The following is a 22,134-nucleotide window of genomic DNA, read 5'->3' as shown; positions in this document are numbered from 1 at the left end:
GCCTCAGTATTCATCTTTAGTATCCACTGGCTACTAGTTGCACTTCAAATCAAGAAACACTACCCTCAGATATTGTTTGTTCAATTACTTTCCATCCATTTTGCAGTCCCCTCATCCAGTCCCTGTCTTCTTAATTGTCTACAAGGATACTGTGGGATACTTTCAGAAGTTTTGCTACAATAATACAAAGTGAAAGAAATCTACTGCTGAAATCTACATCCAATGAGACAGTCATTGGAAAAGGCAGCAAGATTAAGGTTTGCTTTTGATTGCTCCATCCTGCCTGTTCCAAATTATCTCCTTATTTTACTTATGCCTGGAAGTTGACTTAATTCCTAATACTTGCTCTCTAATTTTTTCCAGGGACTGAGGTGAAATAGAAAGGAATAAGTTTGATTTTTTAAAAAAATTCTAGACTTAAATAGTGAAGAACTGAAATCCAGTTGAAGCGTTGAAGCCAAACACAGGGAACCACAGGGAATTTCAAGAGGAAAAATAGCTGAGATATGCCAACAGTCACAGAGAAAAATGCTAATTAATATGCCTTTTCTCTGAAATGGAGATTTAACAAGTTACTGGACTTACTATGTGCGCAATTTCATCTATACATCATTCTAATTACTATATTTAATAATTTTTCAGGAAATTTTGACTCATTTAAATAAAATATTCCAACAAATCAAGAACTGAAAGAGCATTGCAATGACATAAAATGTATGTAATTTTCTCATCAACTAAAATTAGAAAAAAAAAAGAAGTCTGTGAGTAGATTTTTTAATAAAATATGCTCTCATGAAATCTGGGAAACCTGTAAATTAAGAAAATTTTTCATATGGGTCAAGGTTAGTTCAGTAGTTTTATTGTAAAATACTTGGAAATCAAGATACAAATAATTCTATTTATTTTGATAAGAGTTTGAAATATAAGCCAATATCATACTGTGATTTACCTAGAATTATCAATTACAGGATCAGATATTTTTACAAAAGTACAGGCTGCAGCAGCATTTTTTCACATTGATAAATGTAGAGAATTATACATATTATAATTAAAAATGAAGTATATTATATTTAACTTTAGATTTTAAAGAATCTCCTTGACTTGTTTATTTGTAATTTTGCACCTGAAAGTCATAAAAAGTCACTGAAAAACAAATCTGTTCAGAAAAACACATTGATCCATGATTAAGTGCCACTAATCATATAGAGGGAGTTAGGCAAACCTAAAAGTTTCCAATTTGCTCTCTGTCCTACATGTGGTCACTCATACACACAAAGCATGGATAAAAACACATGTTTTGTGACTTATAGACGCAATTTATTTTTGTAAGGAAAAAAAGGGAAAAGATAAAATATCAGCAGTGTGAGTAACTGAGTGAAATTGAAAGAAATTTTACCTAACAATTCATATTTATCTTTGTATAACTAAGAAAAAAAATACATAAATACATATAATACTAACAACTTGAAGACTTAGGTCTCATATTTAGCCTTACACTCATTAACTACAGTCATTGATTTTAGCTTTCTTTTGAGACAAATAATAAGGATTTGACAAACTCTTTCCCATGGTACAGAAATTAGTGTACTCATCTGCCCTGAAATCATAAATTAATTCTACACAGACCAGTGGGTAACATAAAGTGATGCATATTTTCAATTATGGCTGTCCTGAATTACATTCATGCAGGTACAGTATACGTAAAAAGCAACTCTAACTTATTATCATTCCTTTGAAAGGAAAAGGCTCATTCAGAGCTCGCTGGGTGTTTGCCTCCTGATTTTTACAGGTTTCAGGTAAGTCCTAAAGGCACCTCTGGAATAAATTTGGGGCATATTGTCCTCAAAATTTAGGAGTACACCACTAGCAGCATTCGCATCTCACTTTAAGAATTTACCTTTCCTGAATTCACTCTGGAGGAGTCTGCATAGTTCCACTGACCTTGTTGGGAATTCAGGAACTTAGATTGTACCCTAAATTGCATCTAAATTAGATGTCTAAAGTACATGTTATGAATACACCTTATGTGAGAGAGTGTAAGAGAGGCAGGGAGGGATTTAGTAGCAGAAGTACGACTTTCTGCAGTATGCATGTGATAACTCAAATTTAGACTTTCACAATCCAAACTGTGCAGTATTTTTGGCACTACAGCCCCTGTCTGATTTTGAAATAGCAAAGATTAAGTAATGATTAATGACTTGCCAGCTCTGAATGTGAACTTTTTTTGTCTAATGAGGTAAAGCCATGTGTTTAACAGTTCTAAGCTGCATATGAAGGCATAGGGCTGCATTCAACAATGAAATCAATCAAATAGAAACCAAAGTGTACTAAAGTTTTTAGAAAAAGAATTGAGAAGTATTGTAAGACAAGCACTGCTTTTATTGCAGTAATAGTTCCTGAAAGAGGCCCTGTGTTCATTACAAGTGGGACTAGATCTGTAGAAATAATTTTAAACACAGAATGCAGATAGTCAGGTGGGAAAAAAAAGTTTTTAGTTATGACCAAGGGGATAAGATAATAATAGCGGATACCAATTTCAATGTGAATTTGTAAAAAACTGAAATAGAAAAAATCCAACAGGAAATTACTCCTGCAGAGGAAAAGGATGAATTCATATAAATTAAATTCAAGCTGCATATACAAATAGTCCTTCCTAACTATGAAAATAAAATGGAATTGTTCACTATGCACCATGTACTGAGGCTACGTGGACAGCTAATATTCTGGGGCATTCAGTGTAAAATTTATTTCTCAATATCAGAATAGAAGAAACCTCTTTTCCAGCCTTCCATGGGCAAGAGTAATTTATAATACAAACAGAATCCATTGAGATATGTGTATGTTGGTAGCCAAATTATCCAAATTAGCCTGTCAAAAAACCCCCAGTACCTAAGTCATAAATACTATTATTATTGATCAGATTATAAAGTGATATTTCAGGTTATTCAAAATGAATGAATGTTAACACGTATCTTTATGCTTGAAATCATTATATGCAGGTGTCTGGCAATGAATGGTATAACACATTGCAAAAATCTACAGGGCTAATAGCGCTTTTCTTTTTTTGTTTTTTTATAACCTAGTTTACATGTTTGCAACAGAAGAAATGGCTATGGAAAATACTCTTACAAATACAAATTTTGGGCTGTTGGATCTTCACAGCTGCAGTTCCATCATATTTTAAATTTCAGTCAGCCTCAGTCCAGGGATAATCTGATATCAAGAGAAAGCTGATGTGTTTTCAGATTCAATCACCTGTATAGTTCCACTGTGGAACTGATGAACTTATGTATGTGAAAAAATAATGCCAAATCGTAACATTCCCCTAACCAGCACCTCAGTGCAATTCTTATTCCTAGGTAAAAAAAGATTCATTTTACCCCTTTGCTGCTCTAAATATTAAAAAAGTTAGCGATTAGTGTACTCTGTTTATGCCTTTCTTTCCTAAACCAAAATGACATAATTCTTAATACAGCATATTTTAAATTAAAAAATAATGTGTGAAAACATATCAAGCCAGAGGATTGTTCTTTTTCACGACATTTTCCAGAAATAACTGCATCTTGCTGAGAAGTCTGTAATAATGAACTGACATTTAGAAGTTAGGTTAGCTCTATGAGACAGTGGTCACAATTTTTGACCACAAGTCCCTGTTAGGGTGCCATTTGAGGAGCTTGCTGTTGCTCGAACCCCACTACTCACACCACAGAGTGTGAGACCAAGATTAAGATTTATTATAAAGAGCACCAGTTTAAATACAGTGCTTAAAACGTGTCACATGACCTTTCAACCAACGACATTAAAGTACTTAACTGAGCATGTGTGAGAGCCCAGAAAATTGCAAGTCCTAAAATCCTTTGCTACATTTCTTCCTGCTACACTCCATATCTTGAGAGCTGACATATTGTAAAATTATAGCCACAAAAAATTGTAATACAAACATTAATGTTGCGAAATTAAGAAGTTAATTAGGAATATATTACGAAAGGTTATAAAATCTTAATTCAGATCAGAATACATTGTATCATACTTTTTTTTTCTGAAAACATTGTCTTTATTTTCCTCTCTTCTACAGACTAGTGTCTGAATCAAAAAAAAAAAAAAAGGCAATCAACGGGGTAAGCAGAACATAAAGAGTGAGATTTTATCCCTGACTTGGAGAAGACTCCCACATTTCTGCATTTCTCCTTTACCCCATCAAATTTTCTGCTCTATATTGATGAAGAATAGAGTTAATATGGAACTGATAAATTCACTTTCTTTTTCATGAAGTTTAGATTATTGTGCTTTTGTCTGTTAGTGCATTATTGTCTTGTAACTTGCAACCCGTTTAGGAAATATTTTCTCTAAAAGTATTTTCAGGCATTAAAGATCTCCAGAAATGCAGGATGTTGTCACTAGTACTCCGTTAAAACTCATGTTTATCTTACGATACCTGCTATTCTTAATAACCTTCTAATATGAAATTTATGATACTTGGAAATTGTTTTTTTGAAGAAATGGTTGAGTTGGTATGTGGTCCCATCACACCTGGTTATTGTGATGCAGATGTTCTCTTTTTAATAGATTACTCTACCAGGAGAATGTTGCTGTGTTTTAAAATGTAGCTCTACTTTTCTATGTTTTGCTCTGGAGAACTGTAACCATTTCTTTCAGCTTTGCATCTTGGTGAGAGCATGAACTCAAAGCTCAATAAATGCAAATACCCTTTATGATAGTTCTATGAAGTATCTTTGCTTAGATAGTCAATATAAACCAGTACAGACTTATTAGTTGTGTCTATAGGGTAATGAACACCAGCAACCTGATAGGTCAAAGGTCTATCTGAGCACAGAAACACCATGACACTATTAATGTTGGGAAAGTTAAAAATGGAATCAGGTGCCTAATATAATTTGATATTAGTTCTTTAGGTATATGTAAAACTTCTTTCTCACTTTATTTTTACTTGGTTCATGCAATGACAACATCAGGGTTTCATGGATGGCATGAAGGTTTAAAGAAATGATGCTCAGACGATTTTTTCCCCCTGTTTTGATTTGAATTAATTTATTGAGAAAAGACAAACTGTTGTGTTTAAAATGTAGTAGATAGGCATATTTTCTGCTAAAATGATGTGGTGAGGCAGCAGAGAAGAAAGGTGCTTTTTATCAGAGATGGAACTCTGGAGAAGAAAGAGGAGATTCCTCCTTTCCTGAGAGTAATTGAGTACATCTAGCTATAAGGCAAGAAGAAAATCTGCAAAACGAGGGCAGACAAAGCAAATAAGAGATTCCAGAAATAAATACGCTGTCCACAAGCAAGAATAAACCCACTACTGATCCTCAAATGTTACTCAAAAAGAAAACCTTTTTCTTATGTCTATATTAGGAGTGTAAAGCAATGAGTAGATCTGAAGAGAGAAAGGCTAGGGATGAGACCTTAGGGTCCAAAATGCATAAATCCTAGGGTTTGAAAGAGTGTTGATTTTGCTTCACTTATCTCTTGCCTGCTTTCCTTGACTGAATGCTCAATATGGTGAACACTCATTTGCAGTTGAAATGTATCAGGAATGCTCCTGAACTGAAGCTTATCTTCCAAATTAGTTTCATCATATACACTGTTCCACAAAGAAAAGTGCTGTGAATGTGGATAATAATTGGAGTCACTTAAAAACCCAACAGGTTTGAAAAGCATTGTAACAATATAAAATATAATTTAATTTCTAATAAAAAGTTATATGCTAGTAGAATAGCACAAAATCATATGCAGTACACAGTATTTCCATATTTAAGACACCTTTATTTTTCATTGATTTAAAAAAGTTGTTGCTTGATAAGTATTAGTCCTTGATACTGTTTCTTTAAGACAAAACAAAACAAGGGACAAAAATTTGATTTTGTTACCTAGGCATTGCGTTTCTGTACCACTCCAGAGACCATTTGCCAAGCATTCTCTCACATGAGAACCAACTAATGTGTATCCTGTGTTACAAGTGAATATTGCAGTAGCTCCATACACTGTTAAGGTTCCAATCTTATTTCCATTTGGTGGAGATGGAAGACCACCACAGGAGATAACTAGGAAAAAAACAAGCAACAGAACAAACTGAAATATGAAAATGATTTTCATAATTTTTTTAGACTGGACAATAATATACTGCCTCATGTTTTCTTAAAAAGTAAATATAATAAGAAAAATATAAGAATATAAGAATAAATAAAAAAGAAGAATAAATTCTATTATACCACAGAAAGGACTTAAAATTATGCTCAATTTGGCAATACGTGTTCTAAATCTGAAAATTCATTGGAAGACCTTCATATCTTGACAGCAGCTTAAACCCAATCCTTCAGTATTTTCAATCAGTATTTCCAATGCTGAAACAAGGGAATCACATGAATTCCCAGGAAAGTTGTGGTTATATTCCATGTGTGATATCATGGCTACTTCTCAAATATATTTTCCCTGGTCGTTTTAAGTCTTGTGTCTATTTAAAAATGTTATATATCTTTTTAACATGTAGAACTCTGAATTGCTATGAACGGTCTTTTTTCCTGTTTCCCACTACTATTCATAAGCATATAACATATGCGTCAGTCTACTTGCTAAAATGATATATCTTCTGGTTTTATTTAAGGCTAGACTTGACCCACTATCACACAAACATTCTGTGGCATAAGCTGCAACACACAGCTATCACACAGCACATGAAAAATTACCTTTTAGGAATGTATCAAACTCTAATCTAATTAAAACCGTTCTGTCATTTCTTCTGTTTCTAGAAAAATATATCAATAATATTTTAATTCAAGATACAGACCAATGTCTTCAAAAGTTTGAACTCTATTCTATTATATGTTAGTGTGAATCATGGGTTTACTTTCAAAAGCATGTTAATCACAACTAAACTTCCTATCTGAAACCTAAAGGGCCCGTTATTCTATATTTTAAAAGGTTCACTATAGGAAACAACACAGAATTGGGTAGAAGTTGGATAAAATCAAGTACAAGCCACTGTGCAGTTAATTCAGTCATAATCAGAATACATGTGATCACAGTTTCTTGTGCACGGAAGGTGTCCAGAGATGAGTAAGGCTATTTTTGACTATGATAGAGGTACAATAATGTAATCTGTGGGTTAGCCTAACTTTTTAATTTCTAATGCTAATGCTGAATATTAATTGCACTTCTACATGTGTTCAAAAAAAATTATTCCTAAAATGTAATGGAATTAACTGTTCTAAGCATATTACGAATGCTTTATTCATTTTAATTACAGAGATTCCAGTTTAAAATAGTTAAATACATAAATAATGAGGGACCGCATGACGTGTTAGGTATCTATTCAGCATATTTGTAAAAAAATAAATTTACTAATTAGGTCTCTCTTAATCTAGAATGCCCTCTAATTTGAAGCTTTGCAATGCCTTTAGAGATACTATTGACAAGTTGATATTGATAAATATGATCTAAATGCCTTATCATCAGTGTTTCAATTAGCTTTTCTACTGCTTCAGAATCATAAACAGCTAGAATCTATATTTATATAATCTATCCTTAGCATGTGCATGACATAGAGAAAGTAAACAGTAGACTCCTCAAAATACTTTAGTGTGTTTCTGGTTCTTAATGATTATATCCAATGGAAATATTACTGAACATTTCTAGGGGGATGATGTTTGCCATAATTTAATCCTAAGCAGTCCTCTAGCAGAGAGCAAAATAATGTACCTTTCTTATAAATGAACTAATGTATCTTTAGTCAGAAACTCCTTGTGTTTCTCTATCTAATACTTTGCTTTTCGTTAACTGCATCCCATGTGGGTCATCCCATTTTCAATTTACATAAAACTCCTGTAAGCTAAGCAAGAACTAGCTTTTCAAAGACTTCTCAGCAGCTGAACAGTTGCTGCATATTAGGCAGTAAATACAAAATTAGATTTTTTAGTATGTGTGCACACCAGAAATAAGGAACAATTCCAGCTAACTGAATAAAAAACTCAGTTTTAAATTTAAAAATGAAATTGATATAACTATTACTGTTTTTAAGACATATAGAAGAGTTATGCAGCCACATACTTCCCAGTACTGGTGAGAGATTGTGTCAATTTATAGTTGAATAACCCTTGGAAGTGATTCAGCACTCTCTGAGATGACTTTGTGTGTTCTGTCCACTCTCCAGTTCCTGATTAAGAAGGTTAAGAGTCTCTCCAAAGATCTCTTTAGTTTCTACAGGATAACTTACTGCAATTTTTCTCATATGACATTAGGAGTTTATTCTCTTCTGGTTGCCCCAGTACATCATGCTATTTATTTGGAATATGAAAACCTGTCTGCTGTTTATGTTTATTCTATTCTAGCTATCATAGAATCACATAAAATACTTTTGGTACCATTTATCATGTCTGTAGACTTAACAGAGCTTGACAGAGCAGAATTATTCTGTTTGCTTTTCTTAAAAAATACCAGAAGGTATAATTTAGTTATTTGTTCACCTGATACTGAGAATTCTTTCCTACTTTGCTGCCAATATTTCACTGAAATCACCTACTACTCTGAAAAAAATTATTGTCTAAATTTTATTTTAAGTTCTGCTTAGTATGCTAGGTCTGTCAGTTGGTTACTTTCCTTCAGATGCTGGGGTATTCTGTGCTGTCCTGGCACTGAAAGGGCCTGTAAGTACTATTATAACATAGGAAAATTTTCTGCTTTAAAGGCTGCAGTATCAGTAGATGCACCAAGTACCCACTCAAAACAATGAAACGAACTTCTAGAGAGATTTATTAAGAATTTGACACCGTAACCCTCAACAACTGTATGATCTGACTGAGAATGTTAAGCTTCTCTAAAACTTTAAACATCCAAAGTCAGGGCTGAAGTAATTTACGGTATTTTTTATGAACACATTATAAAACTCATATGCATGTTTTTCCAAAAGCATAGTTTTAATGCTTCACCCAAGAGGCCAAAGCAATATCATCACCTAATCTAACTCTAATCTGGAATCTTCTAAAGTAATAACATTAACTCTTTGTATTTTCTAAATATTTATGTACCATCCAGTTGAATAAATACAGATTGATCTCTTGATGCTACTTCATTGACTCTTGTATGAAACATATTGTACTTAACACCTAAAGAGTTGGAATAAATTAATTTCCAGTTAATGAAAATTTCACATTTGCTTACTTACAGGAATGTGATAGCAAAATAGTTTATAAAAAACTTTTTTTATAAAATAAAATCTGTGTATTAAAAAGCATAGGATATTCTATAAACAAGTATATTCCTTACCCTTACAACTTGGTCTTTCATTGCCTACGCTCCAGGTTCCGTTACTCCTGCACTGTATGAGTCTTCGACCCAATAAAAAATATCCAGGACTGCAGCTGAGCATGACTTGAGATCCATACTCATTCAGTGACCCAGAAATCAGTCTCCAGACAACATGTTCTGAGAGCAGAGTCTGTATGCTGGGGCAAGTTACAGCTGTGAAGAAAGGATATGTACATATTAGCATTCTGCCCCTAAATTTCTTCTTGGGTATATTTCCTGACTTACCGGTAGATGTTTCACAATATAAGACTTAAAATACCATAATCATTTTGGAAATACAAGTTCCAAGGAAAATAATTAACATCATAGAGTGTGTACAACAAATTGAACAGGAGTTTCTAGCATATTTTCATTTAGTCAGCAGCAGTGGAACAACGATATACAGGCAAGCTCTCTAATGTAATTTATTTAAAAATTTCAAAGATAAAACAGATCACAGACTACAGTGGATACAAAAGGGAAAACAAATATTACTATGCAATTTTTGCAAAGCTCTAAGAACTTCTTAAAACAGGTTGTGATAAAAGCTATTAGCACATATTGAAATGTTAATTATTATATAACAACATACTGTGAGTATACAGGAGAATTACTTCATTCAAGTTTAGAAGACTTAAAAAAATTAGATAATATTTAGAGAGACTTTTAGAGTGATTACATTTCTGTTGCTTTTAGTATTTCCGACTTTGTAAGAGAATGCAGTTACTGCCAGTAGGCAAAAACTGTAGTTTATGTTCTTCAAAAGGCTTAATATAGCTACCAACTGTACACACTTTTTTAAAATATTTTTCAGTTTCAATTTGAAATTTAATTCAAAATAAAGTACAGAGAATGTTTAAAATATTTACAATATTGACACGAATTCTATCTTAATGTGACATTGTCTCTGTAAAGATTAGACTAGTTTTATGAAAATGTTCATGACTATTTTATTTTGTTATTCAGAATTTCCCTGCTATAGAAAAAGTCTGGATGAATTAGTAACTGTTTATGTCACTAAGTGACATCCACAAAGTGAATGCTTTAGAAAAAACTATTACCCCAGAAACACTTGAGAAAAGCTATGCTTTCCAAGGAAAATCAACCAAAAAAACCAAACCACACCAAAACACAAAAACTCATCAAAAAATCATGTAGCAGAAATTTAATTTTCTTAAATGTGGCTTAGTGTAAGACAAAAGCATTAGGAAAGTGTGTAAAAACTCCAAGTGAGGAAATAAAGAGTCTGGTTCTCAGTTATGCTATAATAAATTTATACCAGGAAAGGACTAATAAAGTTGACCAAAAAAAAAAAAATAATTGCATATTCTGTAGACTTCACACTAACTGAGAGGTTTTATCACAAGTATGAATGTGTTATGAAAGAGACTAATTCAGGCAATTGCTGAAATAAAGGGAAAGTGATAGAAGCAAAATTCCTGTAAAAATTTTGATTTCCACCGCTCTTCAGAGTAGCTCTGCTAATGCTAGAATTATACATCTACCTTTTCCAATAGTCATCCTACCTGTGGCAAATTCTGGCATCTAGGAAACACAGGGCTGAACACAGCATGTCTATGAAGCTATATAAGAATTTATGAAGGAGAAATCATCTGAAGAACTTTCAAATAACAGATTATAATGTTATATTGAGTTGAAATTTTAGAATATTTTCTTAGATTTTTTTTCATTATATCTTAGGAAGGATTGCCAGCATACAATCACTTTGAAAGTTAGTAGTTTTTCACTTTGGTCTTACAACTATTCTTTCTGTCTACTTAAGAACAGTATCCCAGGTAAATGGAGAATTTCTTACTTCCTAATTTAATTTTTTTGTATTGATACCAAACTGTGTCTCATAGTTATGGAAAGATTATAAACTATCAACCAATAAACATTTTTTTCTTATTTGCTGTTAAATAATATATGTATATTGAAGCACTCCACTTAACACCTTTAGTGAAAATCATATAGTTCTTTCAGAACACAAAAATATTCTAGATAGGAGCTAATGCCCCTCAACTTTAACATTTTTATCACTCCTCCTTTCAAGCACTAGTTTTATTGGTTCTTTCAAAGATGAAAGCAAGCCTCTTATTTAGTCTAATAGCAAAAGTTTTAGTCTTAACCATAGGATATATCTTAAGACACTTAGAGATGAGAGATTCAGCTGTTTCAGAACACACAAATAAGCCACATAAATGTTTCCTCCACATTCTGAGGTCAATATGCAATTTATTCTCTCTTTATCTATAAATACACTTAGATTTGCAAGCACACTTTACAAACAACTATCAGATTCTGATATATGATTTTAGAATTTCTAATTGAAGATGTTACTGAGTACAAAATTTACTTCCAGGCTGTTGATGTAATCAACTAAAACTTGCTTGAAAACTTTTAATTTTACAGGGACTGATTTTGATTTATTATATTCCTCATAAAAAAATTACTATTAACAGATGCCTGATTTTGTCCACACGGTTTTTCAATGAGTGCATCAATTTGCCTCTCATTGTCTGTCTCTTGCAAATTATAGTCTGGGTATTATTTAAATTCTCATTTACATAAATGAAACTCTATAAGGGATTATCTCAACTTCTCACAGATGTGAAGATGTTCTCTTATTTCTCTATGCATTTTTATACAAAAATGTATGAATAATATTGATTTACATAAAATATAGGTCAGAAAACGTAATTATCATTTGAAATTATGATTAATATTACCTATTTTAATTACATGACAATCTATATACTGGTAATTCTGAAAAGATTCAAAAGCGGGGAATTCATAATGAGGTATAACTACCATAAAACAAGAGTAGTTGTAAAGCCCAGATAAGCAGATCTATCAGGTCAATGCATGGCTGTGAGGCTGGTGTAAGTGGAAAAATTTTGGGGTTTGACCATGGGATGATGTATTCAACATCTGGTCTACTGACACCTGATGGGAGATGTCTTCCTCAGAGGGGAAAAAGAGTTCTAACACAGGAATTGATGGGGTTCATTGATAGAGTTTAAAGTAGCTTGGAAGGGGGAAAGAGACAAAACCAGGCTCAAGGGTAACAAACGATGGGATGGTGTGCCAAAAATTGAGGAAATGGGATCTGATAGGATCCCTCAATCTGTCTCAAGAGGTGTTGGCTACAATGTACCACATCTGGAATGTTCTACAATAATCAGTGCAGCATGAGGAACAAATAAGAGGAGCTTGAAGCTTTGGCACAGTCCCAGAGATTAAACAACATTGGCATAAGTGAAACCTGGTGGGATGAGACCTGTGACAGGAGTGCCCTGTTGGAGGGTTACAGGCTCTACAGGTTATCCCTCTCTACAGATTACAGGTATAGGCTGAGCAGGAGAGGCAGAGGGGTGGCACTGTATGTAATAGAAGGGTTAGAATGTGTGGAGTTCATAGCTGGCAATGGCACAGTTGAAAGCCTCTAGGTGAGAATCAAGGGGCAAACAAATAAAGTGGATGTCACTCTGAGAGTCTATTATAGACCTCTCAGCCAGGATGAAGACATTGACAAATTATTCTTCGAGGAAAAAAGGGCCACTTCCAAGTCAACTGCCCTTGTCCTTATGGGGGGTTTCAACTTGACAGAAATTAACTGGAAGCATCTCACAGCTGGTGCAATCCAGGCCAAAAGTTTCCTTAAAAACTGGATGACAACCTTATAGAACAGATTCAAAGGGACTCAACACAGAAAGATGCCCTTCTTGATCTGCTGCTTGTCAACATGGTGGATCTTGCGAGTGAAGTGGAGATTGTGGCTCTCTTGGCCACAGTGACACAAAATGATCGAATTTAAAATCTCTGTTGAAAGGAGGAAAAGTGCCAGTGAAACTTCAACTCTGGACATGAGGAGAGCAGACTTCAGGCTACCTGGGAAATCAATAATTAAAGTCCCCTAGGAAAATGTTTTTGCAGGTGCTGGGGTCCATCAGTGCTGGTCACTTTTTAAACATCATCTCCTAAGAGCACAGGAGTGTTACAAGTCAAGCAGATTAAGCAGATGAACCCAAGTTAGCTGAATTGGGATATTGTCTTAAAAACAAGATAAAAAAGCAAGGTGTATGCCCAGTGGGTAAAGTCAGGTGACATGTGAAGAATTTAGAGATGCTGCTTGCAACTGTAGGGAGAAGATTTGTGCAGCCTAAGCTCAACTGGAGTTGAAACTGGCAAGAAATGTGGGGGACAATAAAAGGAATTTTTTTCAAATATATTAATGGCAAAAGGAAGTGTAAAAATAACATTGACCTGTAAAGGATGAGAATGGTCACCTTACAAACAGGGACAGAGACAAGGTAGAGGTGTTTAATGCTTTCTTTTCTTCCATCTTCAACATGGATGATGAACCAAGGGGATCTCAGCCCTGAGCTGGAGGACCATGACTGTGAGAATGGGGTCTCCCAGTTGACCCTGAAATTGGCTGGATCTGCTGCTCCAGCTGGATCCCTACAAACCTATGGGGTCTGACAGGACTCATCCCAGAATCCTCTAAGAGTTAGTTGATATCCTCACGAAGTTCCTCTCAAGGATTTTTAAGCAGTCTTGGGAATCTGGAGAGGTCTCAGCTGGCTGAAAGCTCGTGAATGTTGTCCTGTTTCTCAAGAAGGGCAAGAAGGAAGACCCAAGAAACTACAAGCCTGTCACTCTTACTTCAGGGCCCAATAAAATCATGGAGAAGATTATTCTGAAAAGTACTGAAAAACACCTGGAGGACAATGCAGCAATTAGTCATAGTCAGCACACCTTCATGAGAGGAAAATGCTTATCCAACCTGATTTTCTTTCATGATGAGGTAACCCAATTAGTTGATTAGAGGAAGCCAGTGGATGCAATCTTTTTGGATATCAGTGAAGCTTTTGATACTGTCTCTCACAGAATCCTTCTGGACTAAATGTCAAGCACACAGCTGGATAAACACATCATGCGGGGGTGAGCAATTGGCTCACAAGTCAAGTACAGAGTTGTAGTGAATGGTTTGACATCAGATTTGTGACCTGTCACTAGTGGGTTCCACCGTGTTCCATCCTCAGCCCAGTTCTTTTCAAGGTTTTCATTAATGAGTTGAATGCAGGACTTGAAGGAATACTAAGTAAGTTTGCCAGTGATACTAAATTGTGAGAAGCTGTCAAGTCCCTCAAGACCAGGGAGGCCCTCAGAGAGACCTCAACAAATTAGAGAGATGGGCAATCACCAATTGTATGAAGCTTAGCAAGGGAAAGTGACGGATTCTGCATCTGGAACAGTGCAGCCCTGGTTGTGTTCATAGGCTGCGGAAAAAGAGGTTGGAGAGCAGCGCTTCAGAAAGGGACCTCTGGGTTCTGGTCAATGGCAAGTTAAATATGAGTCAGTAGTGCCCTGGCAGCCAGGAGGGCCAACCGTGTCGTGCATCAGGCAAAGCATCACCAGCCAGTTGAGGGAGGGGATTGTCCCGCTCTGCTCAGAACTGATGCAGCCTCACTTTGAATATTGTGCAGTTTTGGGCACCACTTAGCCAGTGTCCAAAGAAGGGCTATAAGGATGGTGAAGGGTCTGGAGGGAAGCTGTATGATGTGGGGCTGAGGTCACTTGGTTTGCTCAGCCTGAGGAGACTGAGGGGAGTCTTAAGGGCAGATTTCAACATTCTCATGAGGGGAAGTGGAGAGGCTTCACCCTCATGACCAGTGACAGAACTCGAAGAAATGGCATGAAGCTGATTTGGGGGAATTTATATTGGACATCAGGAAAAAGATTTTCACCCAAAGGGTAGTTGAGCACTGGAACCCAGGGAAGTGGTCACAGAACCGAGCCTGTCTGAGGTCGAGGAGCATTTGGACAGTGTTCTCAGGTACATGGTGTGATTGATTCTTGGGGTATCCTGCTCAGGGTCAGGAGTTGGACTCAATGATCCTGATGGGTCCCTTCCAACTCAGCATATTCTATGATTCTATATTTTCTACTGAAAATATGAGAAAAATGTTCACTAAGCAAAATGTCTACTACATGATCAGTGACAATGACTAAATGAATATAACAAGGTCTTTGCAACTCCAACAACTAAAATCTAACAAGAATTTGTGCAGTAACAAGCTCAGATTTTAGTTTTAAGTCTTCATTATGATTAAGTTTTTGTAATTTCATTATTCTTTTTACTTTCTCTTCTTGTCAACAAACACATTGCACTATCAATATTTTGTAAGAATCTGAAAACCAAAAGACTGACTCTTCTCTTTTACTGAGCTATCCTGTCTGCAAGCTTTTACTTGTCTTTCTTTAGTGTTGTGTGAGTAAAAAAAAAGAGATCTCATTCTCTTCAAAAATATCTTGAATATTGTGACTCTGAATGTAATTATTCTTTTCAAAGAAAAAAAACAAGTACAATGTATATAATGGAAAAAATATCGCAATTACAGAAACTTGCTATTATTATTTTCAAGTACGACAGCACATGATAATTGATTGCCATTCTTCGGCTGGTAGTTAACAACCACAGAGAAACAGAAAGGGTATTTTGGTATTACTATATGGTCAACTTAATGCAATAAAGTGAATTACATTTTTCAAATATACCCATTTGACTAAATTCACTATTATCTTAAAAAAGAAGCAAGATTAAGGTGAAGTTATGAATTACATTTGAGAGACCAGTGTGGCTTAAATTCACAGCATTAGTAAAATGAGAAGTAATCCTATATACCACAGAATTCAAGAACAAAGACCTAAGAACAAAATAGGATCACTTGAGCAAGTTGATAGTTTCAGTATGCTAATAGAGACCACAGAGCAAAAAAATTAAGTGGTTCTTGTTGGTCAAAATATTTAAACAGGAAAGGCTTCTAAACCTCAAAATAGATAAACTAAAGGATCATATTGTATTCAGAATCAGTCTGTCAACCCAGTCAGCTATGTCAAGCCAATCTGTTATCAGTCTAATGTATCTGGACTAATTAAAAATGGCTAAACTAATTACCAGTTTTACTAAAATTCATTGAATAAGTACTCCATGTTACATACCAAACCTTGAAAAAATACTCCAAAACATAATTACTGACCTTAGAGTCTATTAAAGAAAATGTGAAGAGTATTATTGGGCATGGTGTTCTGAATGTCTTAGCAAATAAAAAACACCAGCACAATGTTTGTGGTGGTGAATTTTGGTTTGTTTATATTAGCAAATTCCTTTTTGCATTTATACTACAACTGATGTTTTATTCCCAAACTACTTATGATTCATAGTTCTATAACTAGAGATTGTACAGACAAATTGAAAATTATAAAAAAGGCTTATAAAATTTATCAATTAATTCCTAGAAAAAATTCAGTGTCTCAACCATCACTGTTACAGCTCAGCACATCATACCTTCCAAAAAAATCTACAGTGAAATCTGCAATATGTAGATTATACAAAGGTGCTGTTAGCTGTTCTTTAAAATATTTGATATTAGATGAAGTACCATAAACTAATGAAGGACACAATTCAAATCTTTGAATGAGTATATTAAAGGAATAGTACAAAAGAGCAATGAAGTTATGCAGTTATAGGGACCACCTTAGCAAATTAAAATGTTAGAAGAATTAATTAACCATAAACTCAATTTCCTAGGTTATCCATCCACATACTTAAATGAAAAGGAAAGCAATAAGAACAAAGGCCAACAAGTTATCCTATTTCAGTCGTATTTTTCTTAGTAAATATATACTGGTCCAGACTCAGCACCAACACGCATGCAAAATAGCCTATATTGCTACATTTTATATGTACTTACATAGAAACATAATATAAAGTAGTATATGTTCATATTCTTAGCTTACAAATTATGGTAGTTAGCTTTAGAGAACTGGTAGTTTACCTTGGCATAATCGGAAAAAAAATATGACATCATGATCTTGCAATAAGTGAACACATTCAGTCTTCTGATCTTGTGAAGAAAAACATGGAAGTAAACTATAACATTTGCTGTCATTATTTTTTCACCCTCTGTCACAATATTTGAAATCAGGTCCCTAGATCTGGCCAAAAAGCACAGAGAGTGGACAGAACTGGAAGTTCTGCTTTGGATTATTTAGATCCTACTTTAATGTTGTTTTCTGCATATGTCTTAAAGTAGCCTTAGGCCTCCAAGTATCCTGTGGAACAAAAAAGCTTGTACTAGCACTAATTTGAAGTGTTCAGGTATTTGTAAATCATTTTACTGCAGGTCTAGCAAAACTATAAAACTGGGCATTAATCATAATTATAACATTCTTAAGAATTTGAATTAGACATTTTGTAGCATGCAAAAATGCCTGTATTAAAAAAGATGTTTCCTGGTGGCCTAGAGAACATTTCTTTTTGTGTTGCTTTGTCATGTATAAAGTAATGCTTGACTTGTAAAATAGTTATGTGCTAATGTTCACCCTAGTCTTTCTGAAAGTGTCATACATATTTAAACTCTCCCTAGTGCAAACACTGGGACTGTATCACATCTCAAACTAGCAGAATTTTCTATTACTGGAATGTACAAAGCTAGCTCATTCCTGAGGTTTGTTTTCATGGAACATGAATTTTGGAACAAGGGATTACAAATTTTCTAAGAGCGTTGAAGGTTACAAACTAAATAAAGGAAAAAGTTCTCTTTTGCTTCAGAACAGGCCTAGTATGACCTCCTTCATTGATTAAGTTCTCATATCATTTCTTCTGTAGTTTCTTCCTATCACATAATGAATTTTTTACTACTGACACAGTGTGGCACAACTCATACTTTCTAATTCATTCAACTCCTAAGAACAGTATAGAAGAACTGTTTCCTTATAATATTCAGCGAAAAAATAAGAAATACATTCAAGCTATGAACAGATATCAATTAAGAGGTTCTTGGGAGAACCCAAGACTTTGATCAGTATTTATATTTCATGAAAAAAAAAAGTGTCAATTGTCCACAAAATCAAAACTCCAAGGAAATAGATTTAGTGACTCCCAAAAAGATAACTATTCTTGTCTGTCACTTTAGCATATGAAATGTAGGTAGTCAAAGTCACAAGGATGTTCAGAAAAAAATGTATACTCCTTCTGTTTTCATTTCTATCAGTTTAGAAAGTTTGTGCCCAAAGTAGAAAAAAAAAAATCTGTACAAGGTAAAAATGAAAAATTACTGCTAGAACACTGAAAAATCTAGATTTCTGAATCAGAGGAATTCCATAGCAGAATGATAGAGATATACACAAGAAAAAAACCCACACAGTGAAAAATATTTAAAAACATAAATGAAGAATGTAAAAATCAAAGAAGTGGGATTAATTCCACGAAAGATTGATTCAACCAACACCTTTAGATGACTTTGTTTCATTACAAAATAGTTACAGATACTATTCCAGTTTCTCTGTTCAGTAAATGACAGATATTCAAGTGTTGCTCTGGTTTGAATTTAGTGAACAACACAATTTTGCATTAACAGCTCTTTTCTGTTTCCATTTTTCAGTCTCTGCTTTGGAAGATCGTCTTGTTCTGCACTTCATGACATATATTCTGAAGAAAGTAAAAAACTAAGTGATAGGAATAATAATTTTCACTGATTAGTCACAAACAAAATTGAATAATCATGCTATAAGGATGTAATTTTATATAATACCAGCAAAAGATTATATCATCCAAAGGAAAGGAATGACATTTCATTTGCGTTCTTTTCCCTTTTTGACTTGTCACTACAAGAATGAACATCTGTATTTCTATTGTAGCAGACAAAATTGAAATCATATATGATGAAATGGAATAGAAAAAATTCCAAAAAGATTGTAATCTTTTTTTTTAATCTTAGAAGTGTTGAATCTTATGACTTTTCACAAGTGTATTTTACAGGCATATAAAAATGCTGATGATGGGTAAAACAGTGTTTCTCAGGTAGCTATAGTTACAACTTAAACCCTTAAATTTCTATTCATGCCTATACATTCTTTCCTTTCTTTTTGAGCATTATCCAAATTATATTAATTGGGGTAAAAGGTATTAAAGGCAGTTTATGTGGCATACAGTAAGGAGAGAATCATGGAAGAACTGGTGCTTATCTGTAGTTTGAGACCAAAGTTGTTTGATTTATTCGGATTTCTTGGATTTAGCTACATCTTTTGAATGGGATGTTTTTTGTAACTGTATATCACACTCCTCTCACCAGAAGTAATGTACTAATTTACAAATTTCAGTAGAAATTTTTTGCACAGATAGTGTCCTGTATTCATATGTAAAGTTACTACTATATGGTCACTCTCTAATGAGTGTATTAGCATGATTTAAAGCTCTAGGGCTCCCAACTAAAGAAGGACATGGACCTGTTGGACTGAGTCCAGAGGAGGGCCATGAAGATGATCAGCAGTCTGGAGCTCGTCTCCTACGAACACAGGCTGAGAGTGTTGAGACTGTTCAGCTTGGAGAAGAGAAGGCTCCTGGGAGACCTTAGAGCACCTTCCAGTACCTAAAGGAGGCCTACAAGAGAGTTGGAGAGGGACTTTTCACAAGGGCATTAGTGACAGGACAAGGGGGAATGGCTTCAGACTGAAAGAAGTTTAAATTAGAAATTAGAAAGAAATTCTTCATTACAAGGGTGGTGAGGTACAGAAACAGGTTTCCCAGAGAAGTTGTGGATGCCCCATCCCTGGAAATGTTTGAGACGAAACTGGATTGGGCTTTGAGCAACCTGGTGTAGGGAGGGTGTTCCTGTCCACGGCAAGGGGGCTGGAACTAGATGATATTTGTGGTTCCTTCCAACCCGAACAATTATATGATTCTACAATTCTATGAAATAACAACACAGATATGTCTGTTCCCTTCATCATGTGCTACGGAAATCTATGCAGAATAACATAGCAACCCAAAATTTGGATACCAGAAAAAGAAACTACTGGGCCTCAGCAGAAAGCCTTAGCTGGGGAGAAAGCCTGCATTTGAAGACCAGACAGGATGTCACCTGTTTGGAATGTCCTGCCAAGATACAGAGACACTGTGCTGTGATGTTATCAAGCCTCTGCATAAAATCTATTATTGTTTTCTCCCTCCCTGTGTATCCTGTGTATTCTGTAAACTTGAATATCTCTCCCCCATGTAAATCTCCAAAAACGTAATCCTAAAATAAGTGTTTTTTCCCTATGATGTTATTCCTAAGACCCCAAAAAGTGTAATTTGGGTTTTCCCCTTACCTCATCCCCTGAAACCCCCTACTTGTAATAAGTTCAACCATCCGTTGAATATGTAAACTCCAGAACCTTAAAATATCAGCGTGTAAGTCCAATAAACCATTCCAGATTCTGTCTCCAACTGGGATTGTGTTAGTTTCTTTGACTCCCACAGAATAACTGAAGCAAGATACCTATTTGTCATTCAATTAAGCTTTCTTAACAGATATCTGTTGATTGGTATTTCTTGCAATTAAATTCAGTAGCCTAATGTTCATAATCCATCTGTGTCTTGCTGTGTGACCATCACAAATCTTATTTTTCATGCTTCAAATCTGATGTAAATGCTTTTAATGAAAAGAAAGGAGTTTCAAACATCTGCCTCAGGCATTATGTTGTCAGAGATACTTTGCCAAACAAAATGCACTGATTTCAATCTTCATTTTAATAGACATGGGAATAAAATGGACTTTTTAATTTATCATTTACCTTTCTGTGTCGTGTTTGTTTCTCATCAAGTTAAAGATGTTTCTATTTCTGGAGACTAAACACATTTATGCTTACAGCAGCAATAGTGGAACAATAGGTTTTTATGCAGATTGTGTAAGTTTTTCTGTACTTCACAAGTAAGAAATCTTGGGTAAAGAGTGCATGCTTCCAAATAGTAATCCATTTTGAAAATATTGACCTTAAATTGTCGTGTAGATCACTAGCATTTTAATTTAGCACTCCTGAATTTGGAAGTAATGGGATTCTTTTTCAAACTGAATAAATTTTTAGAAAAGGAAAAGAGAAAGAAGAGACAAAAGTGTTACATATGTTTTGTTAGGATATTATAAATATTAAACAAATCTTTTTAATGTTGAAAGTTGTGGTAATTTTAATAAGTTTTTTTACAGGGTAGTCATTGTCTGGTAAAGTTTGATCTTTTCAAATAATACAAGGTTTTTGATATGGGGTTTTGTTTGGTTTTTTGTTTTTGTTTTTTTGCACTGTAGATATAGTGTTATTAATTCAGTATGTTTAATCCCCAGTTAATTTATCTGGCCTCTTCCCTCAAAAGAGTCTGTCGACATTTTTGCTGATTAATCATTCAAGTTATGTGCTTTATATCTTGTCAAATTTTCTGAGAGAATGAAGCTCAGTTCAATACAGTGGAGCACTGCCTTCCCTCTGCACATGGCTCTGAACTCAGAGCATGCCTGTGTGATCCCAGCTGGTTTCAAATAATTCTCCTTATGTACTCCGTGGAACTGCTGTGTACAGTTTTAGGTACTGCCCTTCAAGAAAGGTGTAGATCAATTGGAGATTCTCCATAGGACAATAATGAGAATCCCTGGTCCAAAAAATATGAAGGAAGAGTGAGAATGAATCACAGTAAGACAGATCTCTACAGAAGAAGTGACTGAGTGTATTGGATTCAGGAGTCATGTATTGGATTCAGGGACAGGGGGAGGAGCTCTGGGGGTGGCCTCTGTGAGGAAAGGCTGCTGGATGCAATCGGTTCCAGAGGACCCACTACAAGACACAGCTGAGCCCATCAGCCATGATGGCGGCACCTCTGGGAAACTGTGTTTAGGAAAGGGTAAAATTCCATGCAGGTAAAGAAAGAAGGAAAAAAAGAGTCAGAGCAGCAGAGGGAACATCAAGGTCATAGGAGAAGAAGATGTTCCAGACACCAGAGCTGGTGTTCTGCTGCAG

General features: G+C 34.8%; 1 protein-coding gene across 5 annotated transcripts in view; it reads right to left on the bottom strand.

Annotated features, from left to right (window-relative positions):
* CSMD1 (CUB and Sushi multiple domains 1) overlaps positions 1-22,134 on the bottom strand; it is a 1,093,278-nt gene that overhangs the window by 56,047 nt on the left and 1,015,097 nt on the right. For all 5 annotated transcript variants that reach the window (XM_027640975.1, XM_027640976.1, XM_027640977.1 and 2 more), the window contains 2 exons: positions 9,277-9,471; positions 5,886-6,059 (listed from right to left, as the gene is read on the bottom strand). In XM_027640975.1, the coding sequence (XP_027496776.1) occupies positions 5,886-6,059; positions 9,277-9,471 (369 nt within the window). The remainder of the gene's footprint in view (positions 1-5,885; positions 6,060-9,276; positions 9,472-22,134) is intronic.

Source organism: Corapipo altera, unplaced genomic scaffold (assembly GCF_003945725.1).
Source record: "Corapipo altera isolate COAL_440 unplaced genomic scaffold, ASM394572v1 46, whole genome shotgun sequence".
Lineage (NCBI taxonomy): Eukaryota > Metazoa > Chordata > Aves > Passeriformes > Pipridae > Corapipo > Corapipo altera.
The sequence above is the reverse complement of the archived record's forward strand: the minus strand, read 5'-3'. Positions and strand labels throughout refer to the sequence as shown.